Below are 25,198 nucleotides of genomic sequence, written 5' to 3'. Positions count from 1 at the left end.
CTTCTATCCCAAAACACACTGTTTCTCCCTTTTCTTCTCAAAGTGGTAATGTAGGTCTACTTGTCATCATTGTAATTAGTTACAAGACCTTCCTAGCTGTTTGAATAGAAAAATACTTCTTATAGCTAATTACCTGTCAATAATATTTCTTGTGTTCCACGGTGCTATGATACTTGACTTTTAAGATATCAAGATAGTTTTTTGTTCATGTTAAATTATTCAAATTTAAGTATCTGTTCTGTTATCACAGACTATTGAGTTGGCAGTGTGGAATATAATTTCTGCTCATAAAAGTTGAGAGAAATTAATATATGCTATTGTACTTGGAGCAGTTTCTTCATCAGAACCAACAGCTAAAGAGTTTTACCTGTCTGTATAATTCCTCTATCCATCCTTTTTTTACTCAGTTTAGGTAGAATAATTAGATCTTCCTCTTGGAAGGCAAAGAGAAAGAAGAGGATAAAAATAAGGAACACGTATATTTTTATATGGTTGTAAACAAATGAATATCATAATAATGCTCCAACATGCAAAAGTACTCTAGAATTTTAAGATACTCCTAAAATCATTAAAAGAACAGAAGAGGGCTGTAAGACAGTAAACTTTTAAGCTCTCCCCTGCCCTTAGAAAGCTTTCTGATGTAGCCTTCTCTGTTGCACCATCTGGAGGCTGGCTGAGTGCAATTCAAAATCCAGCAGAAATAAGGCTTCAGTTTAACTTCTATGCCTAACTTTTTGTTGTTAGCTTTCTGTCTTCACAAATAAAAACAAAGTACCTAGAAAAATTGTTTGTTTGAAATAGGTGTTGATACAGTTAAGGAGAGCAAGATAGTAGTGAGTTGATGGGAGGTATACAGGAGCAAGGCTGGGTAAAGAGAAGAGTTGAGGGAATAGTGGAGCCTAATCATGTTTAGGGAGCTCTAGGAGTCAGACAGGATTTTGAACAGTTTTCAAAGAGGAAAAATGTTCAGTGGCGTATTTAAGCCTTTTCAATTACTGAAAATATACTGTAACTTAAAAAGTTACGATGTTTTCCAAACAAAGTGATTTACTTAATACTCTTAAGAAGTAAAAACATTAGAAATAAGCACCTCTTTAACTTGCAGTGAACTTCTACATAATAGATGAGACAGAAATGTAAAAGGGTGCTTTTTACAGGTTTCTGTCCTCTGACAGCTAATGCACTTTGAAATGATTTTTGAATTTTTTTGAACTTTTTTAACTTAAACACAGGTTCTTCCAATGTTGAATTCTGCTGCTCTTGATTGTTTATTTTTCCTTTTTCAGGGACACGTGAAGTTGGCGAAATTCGGACTCTACCATATGACTGCTCAAGGTGTTGATGTTGATTTTCCTATAGGGTAAGGATTTAGCTACACAGTACAAATGTATCAGAGATGTATTTTTGCAGGAAACATACGATGTTTAGAGCACCCCTTATACAGAAGCTTCTGATAATGGCACTAAAGAGGTTGTCATCTGACTAGGTGAGATGAATGAAAAATAGAGAAGGGGTACCATGCCAGCATGTTATCACAAGTCTGTGATGTCAGTCTTTATTCCCTAGATTTGCTTTCAGATACTGATAGTTCCCTATGACTTGGATTCCTAACTTCAAACTTAGGGAAATGCACAACCAGTACTTTACTATTGCCCACCAATGTAGGCTTTCTGTCTCTTTATAATTTTATGATTTATTTTCAAGTGATCATACTTGTCGCGGGTTCGGTTTGTAACCGGGCGGAAACACCAATTTAGTGTAGTGGTTTGGTCCAAAATACTCATTACTGTTTATCTGCTGTGAGATAAGAATTAGGAGAAATGCAAAACAGGCACTAAACTTGAAAGAATATAAAGAAGTTTATTAACAGACCTAAAAGAAGAAAAAAATTATACCACCTTCAGAACTCTCCTCCTCCCCCCACCTTCCTCCCTTCTCCCACTGACAATGTGAAAAGACAACCCTTAAGATGTTCAGTCTGTTTACCACTTCCATAATAACCTTGTTCAGTCCATTTAGAAAGAGAAGTCTCTTCTTGCTCATGCTATGAAAACAGTATCACAACGAGACAGCCGCCCACTTCCAAATATTGTTCAGTCCATTTAGGAAGAGGAGTCTCTCTGCCTGCGTGTGAGTCCTTTCCTCCGACTTGCAGCTTTTCCCGCAACTGCTTTCGAGGGTCCACTCTTGAAGTTTTTTGGGGTACAATTTTAAGGTTGAGCCATTCAGAAACCAAAACAGAGGCCCTTCTCCTTCCCTGGGAGCAAAGGGTCTTCATCATCTTCATCTTTAGGACTATCTCTGGGAGCATCTCTAGGAACTGAGGTTTTCTCCTTTCCCGTTTGGAGCAAAAGTCCTCATCTGGTCCATCTCTCCCTGTCCAAACTTCTCATGAAATTACAGCTGCGTCAGCATCTGCCTATCTCAGCGCAGGTGCTTTTGCTCACGAGTTGAACACTCCACCCCCCATATCTTCATGAAATTACAACAGGATACTCTGATATATCATAGCTTCACAACAGAATTTCAGCTTTAAGCATCTCCTCTCTCTCTTCCCTCAGGTTTTCAGCTCTTCATAGCAATAAAAAGGGTTAATCTCACCTCGGCCTTGCAGCTTTGCAGCTGGAATGTTGAATTTTTCTTATCGCAGTGGAGAGGGGGGAGAGCCGAGCCGCTCCGGCTGCCCACGGCAAGGCAGTGGGGGGGGGTTCCATGGCTGGAACAGGTCCATGGCTTCAGGATGGCCGTGGCCCGGCCCGGCCTGGCCCAAGCAGGGCCTGGCCGGGCCCACTGGGCCCTGCTCAGGCCCTGCAGCCACCTGTCCCAGCGCCGGAAACGAGAGAGAGCTTGGAGGGGGAGTTTGCCTATTCTTAAATGTGGATCACAGAGGTGATCACAACTTTAAGTGGCTTAGAGAATTGTCCATATTCAAACTGGCCAGCTGATAGGTTCTATCAGTTCCCAGAGGAAACTGTAAGCACCCCTTAGCAAGGACGTCCCTTCCGGGACTATGCTTGCTAACCTATGACAATACTGTACTACAAACCACTGCTTTGTTGCAGTAAGGTTTTTGTCACTTTTGGGTTTTTTGAGGTGTCATGTCATTTTCAAATGAAATACTGAGCTGATTCTTAAATACATGGCCAAAAGAAACTGATGTTTCCTTTCAAAACATGGCTGTAGATTTTTTTAGGTATTATAGTGAATTGTTAACAAAAAGAAAAATGATAATACTATTTTAAAATTATCTAGTAGAAGGTAACATGTGTCCTTAACGCTTTTTGTTACTGTTTTTGCAAATTCAAAAGTTATTTGATGGGAATACACTATCAGTGGAGAAGAATACTGCCACCATCCCTAAGTATGAGTCCAGGATACATTTATTTAATATACTAATGCAGAAACTCAATGTGTGTTTTCCCTAAGACATGTAAACATACCACTTTTAAAGCTGAGGTTTCCTTTCACAAAAAGACAGAACTAGTGATTGGGATTTGACGTTTTATGTAATAAACACTATGCTGGAGTGAAACTTTGCTGCCATGTGTAGATTTTGACTGAATAAAATAGTCAGTATTCTGGTTTCTCAGAATGCCAAATTATTCTGATTATGGAATAGGAACACTTTTTGGACAAAAAGGATAGTATCTAATGTTGCTGCATCTTTCTAGGTACCCATCGTATCTGGCACCTGAAGTGATTGCACAGGGGATAGGCAAACCAAGTGATCACACTCAGTGTGAGAAACCTCTGCCTTCCGGCCCTAAATCAGACCTGTGGTCTCTTGGTGTAATATTATTTGAGCTTTGCATGGTATGTAAAAGAATAGTTCTCTTGATTTTGACTCTAGGGGAATAGTTTCATTAACTTGATTGTTCTTGAGCGTGGGGTTAATGACACCTTGCCCATCACCCAACCCCAAATACCAGAATATGTTAGCACTCCTACCTGGACAGTAGTGGTTGTTCAAGGAATAGGATGCTTGGTATATGTGTTAACCATGGAGGATAGTTGCCTGTGGAGCCACAAGAATTTGACTGTATTCCATTTAAGAGAAGTTATCAATGATACATTTTTACTGTATCGTGGCATGAAATGTTTCTGCCATAGTTGGGGTAAATAAGGTTTTTTGTTCTTACAGGTAGTTTTGATATGTCTAAAATTCACATGTAGAAGCTTGTTTCACTGGCTTTGTATATAGATGGGATACAATGTTACATAAATATTTTTATGTAGTAGCTGTTTCTTTCAAATTCAACTGTAATTTGACTTTGTTATTTGTTTAGGGGAGAAAATTATTTCAGAGTTTGGAGATAGCAGAAAGATTGAAATTTATACTTATGTTAGGTAAGTAGCACAAAATCACTTTTTCAAATTTCCAAGCAGCTCTATGATTAGAGCTGTACAGACTAATCAGCTTATTATGCTCAGACCTAAAGCACTTCACCTTTGTCATCTTTCATCTACAGATTTAAATAGGCATTTGTAGCATGTTGCTTCTCTAGGGAAAGTATGGAGCTGGATGCTGGGGAAAAAACCTTGGGAAGAGCTGGGGGTGTGTTACAGTAAGGGCAAACTATTAACAGAAAGAAAAGAAAAAAGGAAAGGAAAGGAAAGGAAAGGAAAGGAAAGGAAAGGAAAGGAAAGGAAAGGAAAGGAAAGGAAAGGAAAGGAAAGGAAAGAAAAGGAAAGGAAAGGAAAGGAAAGGAAAGGAAAGGAAAGAAAAGAAAAGAAAAGAAAAGAAAAGAAAAGAAAAGAAAGTGTGCTCCAGAATGATGGTCGTTTTCATGGTTATTTGTTGGTTTGTGTTGCAGGGGGTTTCTGAAATGAGTTAGGAATTTATGCCACTGAAGAAAGCTGTCCCCACACTAGCAGTGCCTGTGTAGTAATGGCCAAGCAGTGAGAAGCAGGACTCAAATAAGAAGACAGAAATAAAGAGAGCTGAGAAGTGTTTAGTGAACCCAGGCTTTTGTCTGTGGTTTCACCTTCAAACATCACTGTACATGTGGAATTTTTGCTTAATGTAAATGAGTTAGAAGTGGGACTATTCTTGTGGCTTTTAAAACTTGATTTCTGGTAGTGTTTATATATAAACCATGGGAAGGGGAAAGGCATGAATTTGCAATTGGAAGCTTTAACAGTAAGTTATTATTATCTGGAGCAAATAGCAATACTGCTAAAATTAATTGCTGTAGGAAGAAACATTTTTTTCATTCAGCAGTTAGTGCTTGAGTGCTGAAATTCTGACTGTTTTGGGGGTTTGGTAACAAGGCTTCCTGAAGCATCTTCATCCACTTCAATCTGAATGAAAGTTGTTGGTTTATCTGCTGAAAAGCATTCATGTCATGACTTGGAAATTATTTATTCAGTAAAGTAATGACAGAAGTTCTAAAATACTGCTAGTATTATCTGCAAGGAGCAACAGAGGGAAAAATGACCTCAAGACTCATGTAGGTACCCTGAAGTTCTTCCAAGGATTTTTTAAAAATTTTTTTTATTTATGAGCTGAAAGACTGTTTTACTTTATTTGGCAGAGACTGACACTCTGGATTTACTAGGCCTGTAAAAAGATTTTCACTCTTAGCTTAGGTGTGCTACTTAACTTTCCTAGGCTTCTGTCTGCATAGGTTATAATAATTTTCATTTCTGATTTTGATAATTCATTTTCAAGTGATGTGGCATTGTCAATAAAAAGCCAAAATTAAGTGGTTTTTATTGGAGTGGATATTTCTCTGATATCCTGTTTAATTGGTATCACTTTATTAATAATCTTTACCTTTTTATTGTTCTGTTTTTCAAAGGCTGTGTGGATGATATTGTAACTGTATTGGCTGAAGAACATGGTTGCCTTGATATTATTAAGGTTTGTGAAACTAGTTTGCTCTTCCATGCTGTCTTATCCAGAATGTTTTATTACTGTTGGATAGTATTTCACATATATATTTTTTTAATTCATTTGGTCACTTACTGTATTGCAAAATGATGAAAAATTTTGAAGTCCAATCTACATATCTTGGATCCTTTCAAACAGCCAGTACTGGCGATATTCTTTCCTAAAATTGCTGTCAGTCTCAGTAAATGTAATGCTCTCTGGGTAATTTAATAAGTTATAAATTTTGTTTAATGTTTTGGAGGTTAAGTATTTTTCTTCCAGAAATTAAGTCTTCTATCTGGTCCACTTTATACATTCTGATAACGTAGATTTTTATAGTTCAACTTTTCCTTACCCACAAAAATAATCACTGAATTTTAGTGTCTGTATATTTTGGGACATTATATGAAAGGGTTCTGATTGTTAGCAGAAGGAAGTTGCCAGATACTGCATTGTTTCCAGCAGGGTTCAGAATATCTAAATTAAAAAATAAGTAAAAAGCTGCACACATTGCAAATTTTTCAGATTTTTTTTCCCCTAAATCAAATGTAGGATTGGAAGGCGAGAAGAATTGCTTCCCCAGAATTTTGGTCTCACGCAGCTAACCTCATGTGCGTAGGTGTGAAATTGTATTGCCCTCAAAGGAATAGCCTGTATGTTAAAAGTTAAGTATGAGCCAAGTGACTTGCTGAATTAAGACAGTAATAAACAGACCTGCTCCATATTTTTCTTATGTTTCAGGACCTTTCTGAAAATGCCATAGCTCTACTGAAGAAATGCCTTATGTTCCAGCCTTCTAAGAGGCAAGTATTCAGTCCAAGGGCCTAGTAAACTCTGTGGATTACTATGAAATTAGAAGAACTGTTGCTGAACCTTTTTTTGGAATACTGATATTTGGTCTACCTATAAAAAATTCCCAGTTTTCTGCTTTTCAGTGTGCAAATGAGAAGAATTAGAAGTCTGAATTTGAGCTGTAAACAGGCTAGTATGTTATGCTGCATGAATTGAAAAACATTAGTAGACATTTTTTGCTATTAAAATTTCTGAAATCCAATATAATTTAATGTAACTTGCTGGTATTTGTTACTGGGGACCTTTTTGCTGAAATGCAACATTTTTGGGAGCACTTTGCTCTAATTGTTTTATCCTCTTCTCTTAATTTAAGGCCAACTCCAGAGGAATTGCTACATGACAGTTTGTTCAGTGAAGTATCCTCACTATATCCTCCCTTCCACAAACCTGCTGGTCTGTTCTCGTCTTCTCCAAGGTGTGCTAATTTAACACTTCCTGAAGACATAAGTCAATTATGTAAAGGTAAAAGCAGGTAGTGGGATAAATGTCATTGGAGGGGGAAGGAAAATAAAATGTTATTGCATTTTCTCTCCAAAAAATTATTCACAGAGACTATTAAATGTTACAACACTACATTAACACAATAAGTTGTTCAATGGTCAGAGATGTGGGCAAACATTTTGAGGGATGTGTGCAAATCAGAGGAGTCAAATCTTAATTTTGTGCTTCAGCCTCAGGGAAAAAATAACATTAGTATTCAAGTCCATGTTGCAAAAGCAGTGTCATCTTTTGTCTTTAGAATTTGGACATATGCAGGTATAAAGTCATTTTTTTTTTCACTTACTGGTAATTGGATTCTGCTAGGTCATAGCATCAGATGATTTTTGGAAGTACTGGAAAACAAGGTCTTTGTAAAAGAGGTCACATTCTGGACTAAAATGTACTTCTAAGTTTTAAACTAGAGTATGTTGAAAATGTTACCTCTACTAAATCCTCATTAGTTTTTTCTTATGAACTTGGAGATGTTTAAAAAATCTCACTTAGACAAGGATTTTATACCTTGTTAGAATGAGTATGGTATGTGAAGGGAAGAGAGATTATAACTACTCAGTAGGAATCACATGTTTCTTATTTTAAGTCTTAGTGCTGTGTACAAAACACTTGTTTTGTTTTGTTTTTTTTAAAACACACAGGAAGCAAAAGTCCACACTTCAGTGTATTCATGTGAGGGGTTCATGGCAAACTGCAGAAATATCTGCTTTTTAAATTACTTCTTTCCTTAAATCTCCTTAAAGAGCACTTGCAAAGGAAAAATCCCTTTTCCTGTAACTTCACATTAAGGTTATGACCTTTCAAGCAGAATAATTTTTTTTCAATAGTATGTGTTCAGACTTGTAGAAGGAAATACAGACTACCTAAAAGGCTGTAATTTACTTTTTTGTCATTTCTCCCAACAGATGAAGATAATGATTACCTAGCAGAAAGATCAATTGAAGAGGTTTATTATCTCTGGTGTTTGGCTGGAGGAGACTTGGAGAAAGAACTTGTCAACAAGGAAATCATTCGATCAAAGCCACCTGTCTGCACACTTCCCAAGTAAGGATGGAGAAGCAATTTAAGGACAAGGAGGGAGAAATGATGGATGGATGGATGGATGCTAGTGATGGCAAGAGAACATATTTAGTTTTAATACCTGTATATGTGAAAAATACTGAAAATGGCATTCTTTAACAGCAGGAAATTCCACTTCCCCTATTACCCAATTTCATTCATTATTTGAATGCCTTGTATCTGTCACCTACTTGCTGCTTTCTGAAATTTGAAAAGATGCTGGTGAAATGAAAAATACTGAATGGAAGTCCCTAAATTTTGCACTCTTTCCAATAGAATTGAGTTTTAGTAATAATGTCTCACTGTGCTTCAGAGGGATATTTGTAATTGTGATTTGTTATGTAGCAAATTCTCACATTCTGAATTCTCTTTCACAGAGCAGCAGTAGTTAATGGACAACCCAGTTATTCAGCAGATCAGCTAATTTTTTTTTTTCAAAATGCTTCGTTTTATGACTTAGAACTCTGTAGCAGCATTGTAGTGATTGCTACTTTTATTTTACTGCTGCACATGTTGCAATTTTATGTAGCACATTCATGTGTTAATCCTAAAACCTGATCTTAGTAGCATAATTATGTGCCCATACATATCAATTTACTGTTTCTGTTTAAAAAACAGATGAAGTATGTGTACAGCCAAAATGCAATATGATTATTTTAAAAAAAAAAAGGATATAGATTTTAAGTGTTATTTTTGGTATCAAAATTAGTGTGAGATTTTTGAGGGATTACTTATTTCTTTGCCCATAGGTGAATGTAGGTACTTTTGAATTATGAGGGAAAAATATTTTCCACCTTACTGTCTATCTTGAAGATGAGGAATTAATTTTAAAAATGCAGTCTAACTCTTAAGTGACACTGAGAATGGTAGCTTAAATTCTGAAAATCAGTTTCATGTGGTCTACTTTTAAAACATCATGCAATGGAAAATTTGTGTACTCTCTGCCTTGGATTCATTTGTATCCTTAGATGGACTGCAACAGAAAAGGTCAGACTTTAGCTTGGGGTTTTTTGTCGTGATGAGAACTGGCTTTCATATGATAATAATATTTTATTTTTGCTTTTCACAATGAATGACAGTCCTGGTCTGTGCCAGATCAAGGAATAAAAGGGAATATTAATCCCATGTCTCATAACTCTTCCTTTGTGTGCAAAGCAATGTTACAGAAAACCTGAAATGTGCCATTTTACAAAAAAAGCTGTCTGAATAATTTAAGGTGATTGTGCATTCCCTTGATAGCAGGTTTCATGCCATGCAGAGTCAGTACAGTATACTTCTAAGACCTAACACTTTGTTTTAAAGAGGAAACTGCTTGATGTAAGAAATATTTTTCCTAGCTCAAGTCCTGTGTTATAAAATGACCTGATTCTTTTTTTGTTCTCCTTTTTGAAGCTTTTTATTAGAAGATGGTGAGAGCTTTGGGCAAGGACGAGATAGAAGTTCCCTCCTAGATGACACAACTGTGACTTTGTCTCTGTGCCAGCTCCGAAACGTAAGAGGAGTATTGTGCATTTCTTATGTTCTTCTCTGCAGAAACATTTGTTTAAAGGGAATATGTAACAGCAGCTCCTACTGCTGTTTCTACCAATGGAAGTGTCACTGATTCCAAGAGAACACTTCTTGGTGTCCAAGTCAGATTCTCATTTGTGCTATTAAATTCCTTTGTCTGCAAAAGCTTACTAAATTAGATTTACCTTCTTTCCCTCCATTTCCTTTTTCTGTTACCTGCTTTGTTCCAGTGTAGTGCAAATAGTTCTGTAGTACCTGGTATTCTGCACAGTTGCTAAAAAGTAAGTGTCTTCTGTATGCTTTAATTACTCTGTCAATGGCTTACATTATCTAAAAGAAAAATCAACTCAGTTCAGTCTCAGCTCCTCAAAAGCTTTATACTTAACATTGGATACCAAGTTTCCACTAGTTGATTACTAATCTTTGGAATATATATCTATGAAACAGCTAGTTCAAAAGAGCTCTTCAAAGCATTTTGCAAAAATGCTGTAATGCAGTTTTCTTCCGTCTTCATTGGGAAAATCAACATAGGATAACTCATGATTTGGCTTGATGTCATGAGCAGTTACAAGATTCACTGCATATACCACTGAAATGTTTTAATTGTTTACACGTCTTTGCTCATGTGGAGCTTTATTGCTGTTGAATTGGGAAACTTCTGCACTGTTTGAAGCTTGTTTTTTGTAGTAGCAAATGCAATTCTGTCAGTTTTTTTAAAAAAACCCTTTCCATATGATTACAGAGATAGTACAAAAAAGATGACTCCTGACTCTGCCACCTTATTTTTGGAGGTGGTGTGTCAAACACTGTGTAAACACATTTCTTCGGTAGAACTTTGCACTTCTTCACACAAAAGCATCAAGGTAGACCAGAGAACTGGGTTATTTTTTTCACTAAGTCAGTGGGGCTTGTGAGGCAGAAGGGAGGTTAAAAATATGCAACAACTATTGTCAACATAATACACACTGCAGCTCCTACTGTTATTCTTACTAGAGGGCAGCTTTTTCAGGCTTTTTTTAAACATTTTGATCTGTAATTTTGGATATTGCTGCCTACTTCTATAAGTACAGCAAGAAATAATTATATACTGAAGTTTCATTTTGGGGAAGGTGCAAGCCTGAACCTTGCAGTGTTAGTTGAAATAAATTTTTGAGCTTGCACAATTTTTCAAACACCTTTTATAGAGCAAAGCATGATGCTTATAATTAAAAGAGGAGCAGTACTGAATGAACTGAGAATGAACTCTTCTGCCAGCCCCAAGAGAACAGGCTGTGTGCCGTGTGCCTGCAAGTTAAGGGCTGAACTGCAAAACAGAGCACTGCAGGGAGCATGGTATTAAACATTAATCATGCACCATAAAATGTCTGAAAACTTCAGTCAAAAATCCAGCCATGTTTGTCTGTCACCTTTGCTGAGTGTTTTTCCTAAAAGGATTTCAAGTTTGCATAACTCTTGAACTGATTGGCACCATAAAAGTAAGTTGTTCATTTGCTTTGCAGCTACTTGGATAGGAAGTCCATGTAGAAAAATGAGGAAACAAAGAAGAATACTGATATGTTAATCCATTGTCGATATAAACTGGTTTTTTTGTGAAAATAGGTTTATGGATTATATGAATTCTCTTCAGGCGGGAGAACTTCCATCAACTCCAAAAGCCTGTATTAGCAAAAGTTTGTAGTGTTGAAGGCTGTATGCTTCATTGATGGAGAAGGACTGAGCTAATGCTTAGGTCTCAAGGCAAGCTACTGAATTTGGCAAATGAATTGCTGATTAATAGTTTCTGTATTCCACTAAGGTTTCCACTTGAATTCTGGGCAGCATTCTGATAATGACCTATTTTTCTTCCTCATTCCAGAGATTGAAGGATGTTGGTGGAGAAGCATTTTATCCATTGCTCGAAGATGAGTAAGTATGTGTATCAATTTGTACATCTGTAACTCACTGAATTTTGAGTTACTAGTTTTATTTGAGTGGCACACTGCACAGCAGTGTACAGCAGACACAACTGCTTCCCAAAAGCAAAACTAACATGTCTTTGGCTCTAAAATTTGAGAGCTGATTGACACTCTGCACTTAAGGCCCTGATACCAAACTGAGAATCTTAGCCTCTGTCCTAGCAATCAATTGTTTGTGCTGAATATTCAAAATTTTCCATTTATACTTGTTTCTGGCTCAGAAATATTTCATGAGGTACTAATTTTTTTTCAGTGATCTGTTTTTCTTGCTGTTCACTATTACTATCCTTTTTTTTTCTAGCCAGCCAGCTTTACCTCATTCCAACAGTAGCAATGAGCTCTCTGCAGCTGCTACTCTTCCTCTGATCATCCGGGAGAGGGACACAGAGTACCAGCTAAATAGAATTGTCCTGTTTGACAGGCTGTTGAAGGTATGGAGTCCTTGTGATGCTGGATAATTGGATTTGGTCTGTCAATTGGAAGATTTTGAAAGACCAAGTAATTGTAAAAGGAAGCAGAGATGCAAGAGACCACAGTAGGAAAGGGGGAAGAAAACCATTCAGAAGTAAAAGGAGATTGAAAATAAAAATAGAACAAATTATTCTCAGTACTGATAAATTTAAAAGTAGATTTTAAAGTATGCACATGAAAGTAGAGCTGCTGCTAGTACTGGTTATTTACTGATGAAAACAACTTTACATCCTTCATTTCATAACAGACTAAGCTGTTATAGATATAAATATGCCTGTAACATTTCTGCGTTTCCACGCAGTAAAGTATTTGAAAACATGGCAGTGCCATGTTATGAATGTGAGGTTTATACTGGGGAAAGGAATAGCAGCCCCTAATTTCCATATATGCAGAAAGATGGATTCCTCTTTAAGAATGAGTGAGCTGATGCACATTATCAAGTATAAACTAGAAATGTTTAATAAAGCCAAGATGGATACATAGTATGAAAGGAAACATAAAATGAAGAAAAAACTTGTAATATGAAGTTGCATTAGTATATCTATCCAGTAGAGCACATGAATGCATTTATGAGAAAGAGTGGTATCTTAACATCAAACAGTAGTCCTTCATCCAGGCCTTCCAGTTAGGAATTAAATACACTTTTTGTGAAATTTGTATTCACTGTTCAGGCTGTTTCACTTGGGGAAGGACTGTCCCAGCTTTGGGATTTGAGTTGTCTCAGTTACATGGTAACATTTTTGCAGTTAATCTCTTCTCTTTGAAGGCCTACCCCTACAAGAAAAACCAAATTTGGAAAGAAGCCAGGGTTGACATCCCTCCCCTTCTGAGAGGCATAACCTGGGCTGCCTTGTTGGGTGTTGAGGTAAGGGCATTTGGAGAAGTTCCAGTACTGACCGGGGATGCAGTGGGATAGGAATGGGGTTGACAAGGAAGGTGGAATGGGTTTAAAATTTGGCAGGTAGAGTTACTGGAATTTCAAACAAAATGAGTCATGAAATTGTGCAAATAAAGACAATGTTCTGAAAAACTTGCTTCTTGTCTGTCAGGTTATTTGATTTCAGAAAGCCTATGTAGACTTGACTGCCTTTAATTTTGATTATGGGGCGGAAAATAATATCCTGACATTTGGTAGTTAACAGGGGTTCTTTGTTTTGATTTTTAATATTTTTGACAAATGCAGTTGACAGTCCTTCTGCTCCAGTCAGCAATAATTGGACAAAACAGGAGAAAACACATGAAAGGTATTTTTCTCACCTACCAATCAATACACTTCCCAGAAAGAATAGAGAATAAATAAATCAAATACAGTCCGTTTGGGCAATGGAATGTGCCAGAAATGAGGGCTCCTCACAGAGTTGCTGGACTACCTAGCCTTTGGATTTACCTTGCTTGCAATCCTGCAGGAGCAGAGCAAAGAGATTCTTAGAGATAACACATCCCAGGTTATTCAGGAGATTTAGCTTAGGATGTGATCTTCTGAGTGCTATATAATATAATCAGCAAAGAAAGCTGTAAAGGTAAAGAAAAAAATGCTGGTCAGGACTGTAGCCTGAGTCTGAGGAAATGAGTCAATTCTCATGTTTCAGCAACTTGTCGTCTGTACAGTATGGGTGTTTTCCTGTCCCATAACATTAAAATGAACTTGTTCGTATGCCTGCCCTGGGATTTATGCAAGGACAGGCTACTTAAGTCATCTGTATTGGCAATATCAATTAACATGCAGCTGGATTGAGTGCCTTTACAGAGATGATGCTGAAAGCCACTTGCCATTGGCTGAGGTAAGCACTGGATTTAAACTGAGAGCATCTCTCAACTTGAAAATGGGAAACTACAAAGTACATAGCTTTCTGCATGAACAACTGAAAATCACTGAAAATCATGCTGAGGAGATCTATAGAAAGGTCTGTATGTCCTGAGTTAGTAACGGAATAAAGATGTTTTTGTTAAAATTAGCTGTCAGAACTTTCTGTTGTTCTGCTAACTAAAGTTCTTAACAAAAACAGTCAACTTCTGCATATCAGCATGTACATTGTCATATGCACTTGTGTTGGTAAGGGCTTTCTAAATTCAAATATTCTTCTTCCACATTTAGGGTGCCATAGAAGCAAAATATGATGCCATTGATAAAGACACACCGATTCCTACAGACAGACAAGTAAGACTTATGGTGTTACCAAATATTGTCACTTGAAGATCTTTCCCCCCCATCACTTGCCTATTACAGCACATATGGTGGATAATAACAGTATGGTTCTTCTTGCCCTCTAGCCTTATGCTGTAGCAAGAATCCTGCAAAACAGATTGGCACAAGTACTTTAACTCAGCTTTCAACATGGGGAAGCTGAAATCCTTTTTTACTTTATAATCACTGTTTCTGTAGCAGCAGCAGAGTAGTGAACAATATTAACGATTTATTGTTAAAAATCCTGGGTTTATAGAATGCTTGTTGTGCCTGTTGGACCTTTTACCAGGTAATGCAGAAAAGGAAAAAAAAAACTCTATTTTTTAAAGTTTGACAGGTCTGTTAGGTCCCATGTCAGTTTTGGTTTTGAGAGTGATGGAGGAAGCAGATTGTGTATGATGGTGATCTGACTTACATATTTTGGCTGACTTCCACCTCTAGTGTTGCAAAATTGCTGTAGTACTACCCTACTCATCCCCATTTCTCTTTATATGCTTGGCTGTGGTGCAGATTGAAGTTGATATTCCTCGTTGCCATCAGTATGATGAATTGCTGTCATCACCAGAGGGTCATGCAAAGTTTAGACGTGTATTGAAGGCCTGGGTTGTTTCCCATCCTAATTTGGTGTACTGGCAAGGTGAGTTTGACCATAGTTGGCAAGGGCAGATAATTGAATGGAAAGCTTTGACTGACTTGAAAGTACCTCCTGCTTTTCACCCCCACAATAAGCCTTTTTTTGAGTGCTTTCCTCTGTTTCCTTTAAAGAATGAATCTGTGGGTTATTGCAAATTTAAATCCTAATAATTTATATTTAATTTGTAATAAAAAATTGCCCTACTATTTGTTTTATATTCAGTCTTCATAACTTTCAGTCACTTTATTTCAAAAACAAAAGTCTGTTGCTTGCTATTAAGCTCCAAGATAATACTGCAAAAGTTACTGACTTCTTGGGATGGTAATTGGCATTTCTTGGATGCCTTGGCAAAATAATCAATTTGGCATTATAGCTGAACAATTTGAAATCCTTGCTGTTCTCATGCATTGATTTCACAGTTGTTCTCACCATTACTTGTGAAGCCCTGACAATGCAGAACCAGTATCTAGTGTGCAGATTTTCGTTATAAATGAATGACTTGTGCATTAAAATAAATGAGCTCTTTGTGCTGTTTCTTCATGGCTTTTCACTCTTTAGGTCTTGACTCTCTTTGTGCACCGTTTCTCTACTTGAATTTTAACAATGAAGGTGAGTACCTTTTTCTGCAGTGAGTGAGGAGAAGCACAGTCTCTGGTCTGTATCTACATGCAGACAGATGTGTGCATCTGCTTAGAGATGGAAAGTTTGTGTATCTACAAAGGAATTCTAAAGTTCCTGTTGCCACTGGTCAAAAGAAATGGTTGGGTTTTGAAAACTGCATGTGGTGTACTGCTCTTCAAGCAGGTGTTCAAATACTGTTTATTGCCAAGTACAATAATGATATATAATAAAAAGCACAAATAACCTTGAGTAGAAAATAGCAAGAAATGCTGCTGTAGTACTTGAATTATAGTTCAGCATTGCTTAAGGTGAATGTATTATTTGATAACCTAAATGTTAAACTGTCAGACCAGCTTTATTCAGAAAAGCTGATGGTAGTTTTAAATGCCTGAAAGTTTATCAGATCAGCTTTACATATATGACCTTTATCTTCTTAGAATGTGATTTGTTCAAAACAGTGTAGTCCAAGCTTTTATTGTCTTGTACTTGGCTTTCTTTATATAAGGTCTTTTTGGGGGAAAACTAGTTTCTTAGGTCAATGACTCCTGTTATACCTACTGTACATGCAATCATTTTTGTGTATAGATTAATTTAAGTATTTATGCTTATTATCTGGTTAATAATGAACTTTTTTAGGTGTCATTAAATTATGCCTCTGTCCCTGCATCTGTTTTTCTAATTCTTTCAGCTCTGGCATATGCCTGCATGTCTGCTTTTATTCCGAAGTATTTGTATAACTTCTTTCTGAAGGATAATTCTCATGTTATTCAAGGTAAGTCACATTATTTGGTGTAGTTCTAAGGAAAGTAGAATTATTTCTGGATACATAAATACACTTTTTTAAGGGGTTGCAAAATTGGGACACAGTTAAAATCATGTAACTGTGCAAGAAAATTTGGAACAAAATAAGTGGTTAAAGATTCAGGTAGGAGAAAAAATCCAGATGTGCGTGCACACACACACACATACAAAAATGTTCTATGTAAAATCCAAGGTAAGAGTCAGTCCATCCTGCAAAGTTGTGAAAGCAGTGAATAGTCTTTCTAGTGTTACACTGTTAAGACTTAGCCTTCAAGGGATCGAAGTCATCCTGTTAGAGGAGCTGTTGGGACAGCAAGGGAAAATGAAGAGGAACAGTACAAACTAGAGGTTCCTCAGAAAATGAAAGTTATGGTATTCATGAAAATAGGGATTCAAGGGGAATTTCTTATTGAGCAGAAGATGGTGTTATTCAATACAGGACAGGAGTTGGAGAATCCTGAGGAATAATGTTCCGTAATTCAGCCTTCAGCAAGTATGTAGGCAACTTAGAGAAATGAAAACAATGGCTAGGAATGTCTGTTCTTATTGAAAATTAATTTTAAATTTCATGAAAACATGAAATAGGAATTGTCTCGACCTAGAAAGTCAGCTTGGCACAGTCTGTATTGGGAAGATAATTTGTCTTCCAGACAGTTTTTAAAAATCAAAAGTTATGAATGTTTATTGAATACTGAGTATCAGCATGGCTTGCTGTCTTTGTATTTCTTTTAAAGAAATTCTTTTGTATATTTCTTGTGAAACTCATCGACTTTAAACAGTGTCTGTCATTTTTTGTCTTCAAGAAATGTAATTAAGAACTAATCAAGAAAACTAATTAGATGTAAAAGCATTTACATGTTAGATAATTGGGAGAGAGCTAACGTAAGGAGAGAATACAGGGGTTAGGAGAGTTTATGTATCAAAGACAATGGGTAAGAAGTGTTATAAACTGAATAAAATAATAGGAAAAATTATTCTAGAACATGTTTGCATCCTGTTGTCTGTAAAGAAAGATCTCTTGCAGTAAAGGTCTAAAGAGGAAGAGAATAAATACGTTCCTCTGGAGACAGGTAATTCAGACTTCAAAATTAATAGCTTGGTAAAGATTTTCTCAAGAGGTTATACTTTCCATAAAATAATACTTTTGCTCTCCAGGGTTTCCTGATGTTATTCCTAAGGAGCTTTGCAAAAATATGTATCAGCCAAAGTTAGAAATACAGGTCAGTAGGATTCTGTGAGCCAAGGTAGTGTAGGCATTCCTGAGTTCCTGGTCTGCATCTGACATCATGAAGGACTCAGGGAGAGTGGACCCTTTAGGATTGTTTCAGTATTCTAATTAATCCTTTCTAGGGTTGTACATCAAAAAACGATGTATAAATAAAGGTGTAAAGGAAAATTCTGTGTAATTTCCCTGCCTTTTTAAGGTAGAAGAAAGGGTTAAGAATGTGTAATTTAACTACTCACTGCAATTTTAGCTGCTTTGTGTTTTCTGTGTAGATAGAAGCTGTGTGGAGCATTGAGATGGCAGCATGTTCCGGAAACAGAGTTTGCCTTCTCTGTTGCTCCCCAGGACTAGCTGTTCCTGCCCTGATTATTCTGTTCTTGGGAACATGGAGGAAAAGGAACTGCCATCTGTTACAAAACTGCAATGCTATTGCCTCTTCATCTTTCTTCTCACAGAGTATGTGACAGTGTGGACAAAATGGAGAGGAGCAGAACAGAGAGAGAAACCTGTTACTGTCCTGAGTTCTGCTGTCTGCTTCTCTTCCTATTAAAAGCAAGTTATTTCGACAACTTAATGAAATTGTACCCATCAACCTAATAGGCCAGGCTGAAGATGTAATAAATTTTATAGTGGGTGTTTCTCCTTGCTGGTTACAAGACAGTTTTTAACTCTGCATGTCAAGCATGCATCACAACCTAAGTGTGAGCCAAGTAAAACATTCTTAAAAATCCAAATTGAGAAGAACTAAAGAAGAAAAACTAAATGTTTCTTCCTCTGTATTGAATGTAATGGTAACAAGGAGTAGAGTGGTGGTACTCACTTGCTGTTTTATTGTAGGTTTAAAATTAGTGGCTGTCCTTTCTTACAGCTCTGTTGTGAGCTAGCAGCATGTGGTGGCTTGTGTTTTTGACAACAGTCTTGGATTTGTTGTTTCAGAGTACCTGACGGTGTTTTCCCAGATGATTGCATTCCATGATCCAGAGCTAAGTAACCACCTCAATGAAATTGGCTTTATTCCAGATGTAAGTGTTAAGGGTCCTTATAAGTATTATCCAAAGGAATTAAAAAATGGAAAATGAGGGAAACTGGGATGAGATGCCTTTCCAAACTGCTTCAGTAGCACTTTGACCAAAGTGAAACTTCCATATTAATAGACTTTATTGAATATGCTGATAAAATGGTAAAGTTTTGATTCTGATTTTACATGCTTTAGTCCTTCCTGTTCTGCTGGGATGGTAAATACAATAAAAATACTACTAACCAGTTATTATGACTTAGATTCATCTTAAAAGGTATATATACATTTATGTTTGAAATGTGGGTTAATATACAAAAATTACTACCCATGAAGTGCTAACAGCAAAACTACTGCAGCTAGTTAAATGCTGTTGTTTAACACAAATGACACATTATTTTGCAAGGAATAGAAAAAGTATGTTCAAGTGATCTTCAGTTTTGTAGATATGTCAGACCTTGGAAAATGCTTAGTAGTCATTTGCTGCAGTGTGTCACAATCATGGGACAAGTGCATAACATAGACACAAGTTTTATGCTTCCATTGGAAAAAAAATCTCTAAGATGGAGTAAAATGAAAACTGTCAACATGGCCAAAGCATTGTAGAGAGGGTGGACTTCGTGAAAAAGCAAAAAAAAGGCCTTCTTTAGAGCCTCATTTCGAGCTATCATTGTAAGTAGTAAAGCTTTCCTCCTTTTTTTAGAGAGGTGTGTATAGTCAAGAAAGCCAAAATAAAAATGTTTGTCTGCCTACAATATTGATGTTTCTGAAAAGTAGATTTAGGCATGGCCATAGAGATAGCGTTAATTGATATGGTCTATATCATTCTATCTTTGGCACTTAGTAATTTGGTAATTGCAAGTTGGTTATAAGAGCAGATTATGACTGAGAGGTCAGAATGGAAGAAGACAACTGGACTCAGGAGATGTTGATATAGAAATACAAATTTCATAAGTAAGAAATTTATAAACATTGCTTCTATAAGCAATATAAAGTTTAGTTTATCAGAAAAGCCTTATGCTTATTGGGAAATATTTCAAGTTGAAGCAGCAAGGCCAAGCCTCTGAAAATCATTTGTTTTAGACAGTTCCTGAAAGAATTTATGGGAGTTTGGGACTGGCACATACTCATTATCACTGGTTACCAATTTTGTAATGGAAAAGCAAGTATATACTTTCATTTGTTGAGAGTTTTTTAATGTAATAATGTTGTTTGACTGAAAAAAATTCAGGAGATACAGTGGTGTTAAAATGAGCAGAAGAGAAAGCCGGTGTACTGCCTTATAAAGAGAGGAGTTTGAGAAAGCCACATATATTTCAGATAACACCCCTCTGAAGAGGATGGATGGAAGATGAAAGTAAAGTGAGGAGAAGGAAAAATATTCATCTGTAGAAAGCCTAAATATTTGGGTAGATCAAGTGCAAGGGTTAACAGCAACTTTTAAGTTCCTGAGGGAGAATCAATTTTGCAGCATCACTATATAAATGCTTTTAATGTTTATTTTTTTAAAGGCTGCAGTTCTTCTGTGTGATTTGTCCAGGATGCTAGTTCCCACTAAAGAGTTAGAGTTATAATTTCCCTGACCACCTTACAGGTCCTTGTTTGGGCTAGTGATCTGTGCAAGAGCTCTGTAGCAACCCATCTTGGGTCTTATCTGATATTTCAGCAGCTCCTAGTGTCTGCTTGTAAAGTTATAACTCTCCACTGAAGACTTCCAAGGTACAAGTGAGATGGAATAGTTTAAAATCACGTTTTTCTATATTTTAGTTTCTGTTGTGCTAGTCATGGGACAGCACATAGTCATACATGAGCCTTGTCTCTAAATATTGCGGTCTAGAGATGATCAGGTGATACAGTAAACAATTGCAAAAGAGGTATATTTTTTTAAAACTCTTGCATTGAAGTTCTGAAGTTAACACTAACCTTATGAAGAGAGGTTGTCCTTTCTGAATTATCTGTCAGGGTTTGGGTTTTTTTTTTTTTAATAAGTAAAAGTTGTTCTGTTGTTTAGATTAGTCAGAGAGGTGATTTTTTGTAACTGTAACAAGGCAGTACAGGATCCATCAAGGTGAAGGATATGCACTGTAGTAATGAGATCTGAACCAGAGTTTCGTGCTTGAGTACTAATCCTATCAAAGTAAACCCTGATTAATCTTTCATCATTGAAACGTGGGCTCTGCTGCAGGGAAGATTGTGTTCCTGGCACCCTTCTCATTTGCTTCAGGTCACGTAGCTCTCAGAATATTGAACACTGCCGAAGCTTGAGTCCTTGTGAATATTATTAGCTGATGTGGTGCCTGGATTAAGTACATTGCTGTGGCTATGTGATTTACATATAAATAGAGAGATGATATATACAGTGAATCTTACAGTTCTTCTTTGCTCACTCTCCCAAATTTTATCATCTTCTCCACCCTTTATAATGCTTTATAACACATTCCTTATTTTACTGGGTAATTCTGACCCAAAACAAAAGACTATTTTAAAGTGAAGAAAAACAGGAAAGTGTACAATGTTGCTAAAAGTGTAGCTGTAGCAATAAATTTTTCTAAAGCACTTTCAGCTGCGAAATGTGGAAGGTAGACACAGTTGTCATCTATCCACTAACATAGAAGAAAAACTGATTGCAGTTCCTTAGTATCATTGTGCTGAAGCTGCTGGCACAGGTAGATACCTTAGCTTGGTTTTGGTGACAGGCCCAAGGTGTCAGTAATAGGGCTTCATCTTCAAAATCCTGCCCTTGAAGTACTTCATCTCTGTTTGTCCTGTTACACAATTACCTGATGATGAATCTGGAGGAGGAGTTTCTTGCTGATATTTTTATCTTGTGAAGAAAGTGATCATTCTTCAAATTTTGTTTGTGTAGGTACATACAGCTGGGTAGAATCTAGTATTAAAAATGTGATTCAGTTTGCCTTATCTTTTGCACCTTTCTATAGCCTTTAAATATATGATTGTCTAGGCACCATATAGGATTGAAGCCAAGTGTGTATGTATTTCAAACATGGAACAGGAAGGTGAAAGATCCGGAGTTGGCAGAAGAGACAATTTCCTTTGGAAGGAAGCTACAACACTCGTGTAGTCCAACTGCCTGACCACCTCAGGTCTAACTTAAAATGTGCTGTTAAGGGCATTCTCCAAATGACTCCTAAACACTGACAGCCTTGGGGCTTCTTCCAGTGTTTTACCACCGTCTCAGTAGAGAAAGGCTTCCTAATGTCCAGTCTAAATCTCCCGTGGTGCAGCTTTGAACTATCCCAACATATGCAGTCACTGGATCCCAGGGAGAAGAGCTCAGCATTTCCCTCTCCACCTCCCTTCCTCAAGAAGCTGTAGAAAGCAAAAACATAGTTTTTATTCACAACTGAAAATTAAAGCAAAAAGCAGCAGGTGGGACAGTTGTTAGAACAACTCAGCAAAATAAATTCCACTTATTGTTGGACAGCATTGTTTCATGCATACATCAAACACAAAAAAAAAAAAAGGAACAGGAATTTAATAGACACAGGAAAAAAAGAAAAACCTCTTTGGTTTTGGCCCCTCATGTAAACTGCAATATGTGGTACAGCTAAAGTATAAGCAGAAAAAGCATCACTGAAATGTTCAGAATAAGACTGTGATTTTTTTTCTTTTAATTTTATTAAAAGGTTTTATTCTTCTTGAGAGAATGGTTTGGGCCTGGTCACACCACAAGTCGAGTCAGAGATAGGTAACAAGAGATACATGTTTCAAAGTCTCCCTTTGGTCAATCTGGTATTGCTTAACAATGATGGACTTCCCAACAATATGTACAAAAAAATTACCTAAAAAGTAGAAGGAATTTGTCTTTTAAAGTACTTCTAAGAAAGAAAGCAGGGCCGTGAAGTTTTGGTGCTCAGTGGTGGGAGTGTCTTTGGGGAAGGTGGGTGTTTGTGGCAGCACTGAGCTGGAGGCCTGAGCTTCACTCTACTTGGTGAGGATGACCATGACAGAGGAGGGAGGAAGGTTGGGGGTGTGTGGGGATGGAGTTGAGACAGCTGGGGGAGGCAGAGAGGGCAAAGGTGAAAAGGATTCCTTTTAGCTGAGAATCATTCTTTGGTTCTGTTTGACCAGCCTTCTGTGTAGCTATGGCAAATGGTTTTTAGTATGCTGGGAAAGAAAGATTGGATTACTTAAGAGATTGTCAATATCTGGGATTGTTACTGCACATTCCAATAAGAAAAGAAATATGTGATACCTTTTCTTAATCCTTTCTGTTGTCATTTAAGCTAGTGCCTGCCTAAAGTATGTAGAAAGCAAGTTAGTAGGGTAGACACTGCCTTACAACTGTCAATTTCAGGGTTCTTAGCAGGTTCTCCTGAAGCAAATGAGCTACTCACTGTTGGAGTTAGAATACTTGCCCCTGTTGCCATTGATTGTGGTAGTTCCTTTATTTCTGTGTGACTTCACTATGAGAGGGAAAGGCTGCACCACTGAAAGTCTCGAACACTGAAAATAGTGTGAAATATCTAATATTTCATAGGGGTTTCTCATTATCCATCTATAAATCATTTGTATCATCTATAAGTTACTTTAATAGTGATGAAGACATGACAGTTTATCAGTTTCAAAATGTGTTGAATAAGAGATCATCAGGTGAGGATTCTCCTATAAGAGTTGGGAAGAATAATTGTTGTGGTAATTCTGTTGTGGTTGTAATCTTTAAAACTGTAGGTATTTAACCTTAATCTCAGCTCTGTAACTCTGAGATGTGGAAGGTGAACTTCCATAAAGATTTTTGAATTTTCCTGGAACCTTTTGGTAAACATGTCCTATACACACGTAACAAATAAGTTGTAAAAAATATTGACATTTTTGATGTTCTGAAAACTCAAACCTTCAATTTTAAATAATATATTTACATTATCCTGCAAACAGGTGCATAGCTCCCTTTTGATGTTCATAAGGTGCACCTGGGTCATACAGAAGAGTTACTTTATTCTTAACAGACTTTTCACAGAGCAAGAAGCTTGTGTGTACCTTTTAATACTTCCTAACATCACTACCAACAAACATTAACACTCATTTTCACCTTGTTCTTCCCTCTGAAATCTCTCTAGATTCAACATCACCTGAGCATAAATTTCTTTAGAACTATTTTCTTTACAACTGAAATCTCAATCTTCTATATATCCAAGTATGTAAAACTCTCATATTCTGAAGGAACACTCAAATAATGAAACAGTCCAGACAGTTTTAGCAGGCAGTAAAGGAATCCTCATGGAAAAGACTTTCAGCAAGGTTTGAACCAGTATCTCTAAGAGCTTTGAATGTCTAATGGAAGATGCATTCCTCTCAGAACATGGCCACTTAGCAATAGGCAATTAAACGTCTTCATCCTGCTGAAAAACAAAAAACTGCATCTCCAAGCTCAGGTACTGAGCAGGATTTGTCATAGCAGACTGAAATTGAAGAGAAATTTAGCTGTTGAAAAGGAATTTAGCTAGGGATAATGGAAAGATGGGGAATGAAGCCTAGTCTGAGGTCAACAGATTTAAATTGTAACTAGAAAAACCCTGTGAATCTATTATTAAGATTGTTTGAATGTGAACTGGTGTTAAGGGGACTGCTGTGTACTTCATATATAAGGAATGTCGAGGTCCTTACTTTAAAGCACAAAAGAGCTTGTATTTTACTAGCAAAGCAAAATTATAATTATGGCACTGCTCCTCTCAAGGTCTCTCTAAAAAATGATGTGTTAGTTTTACAGGCTCTTTTTTAAATCTGACTTCTTCTCAGGCTGTTCCAGAAGTTCTGATGCTACTTTGGTTGCACGTTAGGTACACTTCCCAGGTGCGGAATTAAGTGTCCAGTAAAACCACAACTCCCTTCCGTTTGAGGGCTCAGCACTGAAGGGTTGAAGTCCTCTTTTGCTGGAGCTTGTTTTTGCGGAGGCGCGGCGCGGTGCTGTTCCGGACGGCGGCCGCTGGAGGGCAGCATTCACTAACGCTGTGAGCAGTCCCTCACTGCCAAGCGCATCCCGAACTCTGCCCTGGACTCAATGCGGCTGCTCCTTCCCTTTCACTGCCGTCGTGGAGTAATGCCACCCGTGTTGTGCGTTTCCTTTCCTTGCTTACTGATAGCATCCACAGCCTCTTCAGGCTTACCAGCACCTCCTTGTATTAAACCAATAAAACGTCAATAAAAGCTCACCTGACACCTTCTACTTAAATTGTTTGACCTACTTTTCATGTCACTGTTGGTACTTCTGGTGAGGATGGTTTAGAGCAAAGCAGTGATTTTCCGTGTGATGACCTTTTAATAAACTTCAAAGCTTCACATTTCATATATTTTCTTGTATATTTCTGTGTAAATGCATGTACGATAGAGGTGTTTGTGAAATTAGGAGAAAATGAGGATCTGCTTTGGTAAAACATTTTAATCAAATATATGAAATGGAGGAAATAATTGCTTTTAAATACCAAGGAAATAATGTGGTTTACATAATATGTACCTCCAAGCAAAGAGGAGCCTCAGGATACTAGGCTT

The 25,198-nt window shown here is 37.1% G+C and overlaps 1 protein-coding gene across 2 annotated transcripts in view; it reads left to right on the top strand.

The window, feature by feature from the left end:
• The window catches only part of TBCK (TBC1 domain containing kinase), a 112,828-nt gene that overhangs the window by 23,457 nt on the left and 64,173 nt on the right, over nucleotides 1-25,198 (top strand). For both annotated transcript variants that reach the window (XM_042049700.1, XM_042049699.1), the window contains exons 5-20: nucleotides 1,287-1,360; nucleotides 3,672-3,813; nucleotides 4,287-4,347; nucleotides 5,802-5,863; nucleotides 6,614-6,675; nucleotides 7,038-7,186; nucleotides 8,122-8,260; nucleotides 9,668-9,767; nucleotides 11,640-11,689; nucleotides 12,041-12,170; nucleotides 12,977-13,075; nucleotides 14,306-14,368; nucleotides 14,906-15,032; nucleotides 15,588-15,638; nucleotides 16,339-16,422; nucleotides 18,613-18,698. In XM_042049700.1, the coding sequence (XP_041905634.1) occupies nucleotides 1,287-1,360; nucleotides 3,672-3,813; nucleotides 4,287-4,347; nucleotides 5,802-5,863; nucleotides 6,614-6,675; nucleotides 7,038-7,186; nucleotides 8,122-8,260; nucleotides 9,668-9,767; nucleotides 11,640-11,689; nucleotides 12,041-12,170; nucleotides 12,977-13,075; nucleotides 14,306-14,368; nucleotides 14,906-15,032; nucleotides 15,588-15,638; nucleotides 16,339-16,422; nucleotides 18,613-18,698 (1,479 nt within the window). The remainder of the gene's footprint in view (nucleotides 1-1,286; nucleotides 1,361-3,671; nucleotides 3,814-4,286; nucleotides 4,348-5,801; nucleotides 5,864-6,613; nucleotides 6,676-7,037; nucleotides 7,187-8,121; nucleotides 8,261-9,667; nucleotides 9,768-11,639; nucleotides 11,690-12,040; nucleotides 12,171-12,976; nucleotides 13,076-14,305; nucleotides 14,369-14,905; nucleotides 15,033-15,587; nucleotides 15,639-16,338; nucleotides 16,423-18,612; nucleotides 18,699-25,198) is intronic.

This window comes from Corvus kubaryi, unplaced genomic scaffold (genome assembly GCF_017639235.1).
Source record: "Corvus kubaryi isolate FWS band 111438036 unplaced genomic scaffold, C.kubaryi_AGA036_p1.0 71, whole genome shotgun sequence".
Taxonomy (NCBI): Eukaryota; Metazoa; Chordata; class Aves; order Passeriformes; family Corvidae; genus Corvus; species Corvus kubaryi.
Note: the sequence above shows the minus strand (reverse complement) of the source record. Positions and strands in the feature narration are given on the sequence as shown.